The following is a 4,093-nucleotide window of genomic DNA, read 5'->3' on the forward strand; positions in this document are numbered from 1 at the left end:
CGCACACACACACACACACACACACACCCAGAGAAACATGGATGTAGACTAAACGGGCAAGCAAAAACTAAAAACTTACAGCTAGCTTACTAACTCCTAACATTGATCCGGCAGCATTTTAACCGCGTACTAAATTGTTAACAGTGGTTTAGAGTTTTCAAATTGTGATTTAGTGGTAAATCTGCAATAGTCAGGAACTAAACTTTTAACAAACTAATGGCTAGCTAATCATAGTCGGGACAGCTGTACCGCTATGTAAAGACCGAAGTGTAATGTGACTGATTAGCTATATAGCTTAGCCAACTTGATATTGATAGCTAGCTAGAGAAGACAGCAAGCTAAGAGGAAAGAAATGGCTCTCTTTCGGAAACAATTTGGCGTACAGTTTTTAACGAAGAAAAAACTTACAAACTTATTTATAACTTTCTAAAAAAGCAAGCGTTTACTAAACGTAGGCAAGACTTACTTCGTTGAAATGAATGTAGTTAACATAGCTTGCTTGTAAACTCTTTCTCTACCAAGTGAGAAATTCACTTAAGACTATTGCCAAGTGTGTTAGCTAATGTTAGCTACCTAGCTAGCTATGATAAATTGGATTTTATTAGACTAACATCATTGTGGTTTCGTATAAACATTTGCCGGACCGCTTCTTAACTAGACAGTTAATGTTAGTAAGTTTGCGATTAAGGTTATTCTGTTGTTATTGTTGTGAAATCATTTAGTGAACTTTTCAGTTAAGCTGGTGAATACTCTTGTTTTAGAGCCACGTCGCTATAATGGGCGAGTCGACTCTTAATTTCAGTTTACTGCACAGAACGTGCAGTTTAGTTGTGGTATTGTGTATTCTTCATCTTTCGGTTACCTTATTTTATTATTTAAGAACTTTAAATAATAAAGAACTTTCGTTCGTGCAAAACCAGCAAACGCAAATAAAAAATTCCACTGTAGCACCAGAAGTTATTCCCAAGACTACTTTGAGCAGTGCTGTTAAAAATGCCAGTGATATTCCATTGATTGTTACGGAGAAGGCCAAAGTATTACCAGTATTACCGAAATGTCCGGATCAAGGACCGACTCTTGGTAAGTAGCATATTTAAGCCAAGCAATTGGCAAAGACACGTTTATTATCGAGTGTATGTTACAAAGTAGCTAATTGACTCATAACCTGTATTTACTATTTTAATTACTATGGTATGATTCTCCTACGCAGACATGATGTGTATTTATTGTGTTGTATTAACTGAAACCTGGTGGATGTCATACCTGCCAACCCAGAATGTATATAGTTATAGTTAATAATAGCAGTCTTAAACGTTGATGTTGAAATAAGTCAGTTGCGAACAATGACATCTCCACCTTTGAGTTGCGAATTGTTGAGACGACACGGTTGTGCTTAAATGTATCCTGTCGACAGTGTCATACAGATAATTAACAGGGGGATGCCAACATGTTCCGGCGAACCCTAGGTGGATTCTCACCTATTTGTTTTAAGGATTTCGGTTGTAAAGTAGTACTATAAGCGTAATTTCCCTTATCTTGTGTGGTTATCGCTACTTTTTCGTCGACTGGCTCTTTAGCTAAAGTCAGTGACATGGAAAATCAGCAGGTCAGATGTACTCTTAGATCGTACAGGGTACTAAGTCTATCTTTGAGTGTCGCAGAATGATCAGGTAAAAGCGTTGCCAGGCACCAGCAACCGTCTTTTCCGTGTTTGAAAGTGCCATTCTGTGTCCGTGAATAAATAGCAATTATCCCACTCTAACCCCATCCGTGGTGTCCAGCAGAAAGCGCGTTCTGCGCACTACAGACGGAAGAATACACTAAACTCTGCTCCGTCCTTACCGATTATGCGCGAATGAGCCAAAGTCTGCTATGTTGGGAGTCTGAGAGGTAGCCTAAAACCGCCTCTTGCTGTCAAGACAAACATTATCTTGACTTTTGGCCTTTGACCTGAACTTTATCTTGCTGATGTGATCGTGAGTAGCCCACTTTGTGGAACTGAAAAAAAATTGGCAGACTCTCTCTGATTCGACCCAGTCAAAGCAGATTCTTTTTTTTGTCCCAAAATGATTCAATGACTCATTATAGCTCCAGCCTTCATCAACCCCAGGTCCAGGCTGAACTGGGTCTGTGTTCTCACTCTTGTGTGAGGGTAATTCGCTCAATGCGGCACTTGAGCGCTGTTTCTTTATGACTCAGTGAAAGCCCCCGGGACACAAGTGGTTCCGTCAGAGCAGCAGCAAACGGAAGAACTCTGCCTCTAGCTGCCGAACGCAGTACTGTTGTTTGTCATTTTGAAACATTACATTACATTATTGGCATTTGGCAGACGCTCTTATCCAGAGCGACGTACAACAAAGTGCATACCCATAACCAGGGATAAGTTCGCCGAAAGACCCTAGAGGGAAGTACAATTTGAACTGCTACCTGTACAACAAAGATAAGGACGAGGGCCAATTTGTTTTTTGAGCAAAAACAGAGCAAACAGAGCAAAAGTGACCAAAGTTAACTATCCAAACACTGCTTACCTAGCCAACTAAAAAAATACCGATACACAAAGCAAGTCACAGAGACAACAATTAAGGTTCACAGGGAGGGAGGTAGGGAGGGATGGGGAGAGGTGCTGCTTGAAGAGGTACGAATGGTGAGGGAGTCGGTGTTGTAAACGGGGAAACAAATTTCATTTCTGAATCGGGCACGGAGAATGACCATCACTGTGAGCTCAACGATGGCTAAGTCTGAATGAAGTTAGCTTTGCTAATGCTAATGGCTAATGAGTACACCAGGGAATCGATGGCCAGTGAATTTCTAATTACTTGTTTGATCAAAGTCAGACCTTTCGTTTGACACAAATAATGAAATGAAAAGTTGGCACAGTTCACATGGAAAGTCATGTTTTATCTCAAAAGGCAGTTTCGTGGCGAGGCGTCTGAATGGTAAATGTCGGAAACTACACGGCTTTGTGGAATGCAGGGATCCCCCCTTCCCCCCCCCTTTTTTCTTTTTTAAGAATAAGAGCAAACTCATGCGCGTCTATGCCAATTTTAGGACCTGTAGAAAAAGCTTGAACAAACTAACATTCTGTTTTTGAAGAATATTAAAAGGCCAGTGGGGAAGTTTTGGCCGCATTCAGACGGGCGGAAGGCAGAGTGTGTAACGGACAGAACGGCCCGCAGCTGTGCCAGTCCTCTGGTGGGGATCGAACCCGCACCCACATGGCTTACAGCTGATTAGACTAAGCAGGAGAAAATCCCCCCTGGAGCAATGCAGGTTTAAGGGCCTTGCCCAAGGGCCCAACGGCTGTGCGGATATTATTGTGGCGACACTGGGGTTGAACCATCAAGCTTCTGGATCCCAGTCATGTACCTTAGCCACGAGGCTACAGGCTGCCCCAGTCGTGTACCTTAGCCACTAGGCTACAGGCTGCCCCAGTCATGTACCTTAGCCACTAGGCTACAGGCTGCCCCAGTCATGTACCTTAGCCACTAGGCTACAGGCTGTCCCAGTCATGTACCTTAGCCACTAGGCTACAGGCTGCCCCAGTCATGTACCTTAGTCACTAGACTACAGGCCTCCCCAGTCAAGTACCTTAGCCACTAGACTACAGGCCTCCCCAGTCAAGTACCTTAGCCACTAGACTACAGGCTGCCCCAGTCATGTGCCTTAGCCACTAGGCTACAGGCTGCCCCAGTCAAGTACCTTAGCCACTAGGCTACAGGCTGCCCCAGTCAAGTACCTTAGCCACTAGACTACAGGCTGCCCCAGTCAAGTACCTTAGCCACTAGGCTACAGGCTGCCCCAGTCAAGTACCTTAGCCACTAGACTACATGCTGTCCCAGTCATGTACCTTCGCCACTAGGCTACAGGCTGTCCCAGTCATGTACCTTAGCCACCAGGCTACAGGCTGCCCCAGTCATGTACCTTAGCCACTAGGCTACAGGCTGCCCCAGTCATGTACCTTAGCCACCAGGCTACAGGCTGTCCCAGTCATGTACCTTAGCCACTAGGCTACAGGCTGCCCCAGTCATGTACCTTAGCCACTAGGCTACAGGCTGCCCCAGTCATGTACCTTAGCCACTAGGCTACAGGCTGC

General features: G+C 44.4%; 1 protein-coding gene across 2 annotated transcripts in view; it reads left to right on the top strand.

Moving 5' to 3' along the window:
- Nucleotides 1-4,093, top strand: part of LOC133130289 (beta-1,4-galactosyltransferase 1-like) — a 20,229-nt gene continuing 16,136 nt past the window's right edge. For both annotated transcript variants that reach the window (XM_061244763.1, XM_061244764.1), the window contains exon 1: nucleotides 1-1,080. In XM_061244763.1, the coding sequence (XP_061100747.1) occupies nucleotides 777-1,080 (304 nt within the window). In that variant the 5' untranslated portion in view covers nucleotides 1-776. The remainder of the gene's footprint in view (nucleotides 1,081-4,093) is intronic.

The sequence above is a fragment of the Conger conger genome, chromosome 6, assembly GCF_963514075.1.
Source record: "Conger conger chromosome 6, fConCon1.1, whole genome shotgun sequence".
Classification (NCBI taxonomy): domain Eukaryota; kingdom Metazoa; phylum Chordata; class Actinopteri; order Anguilliformes; family Congridae; genus Conger; species Conger conger.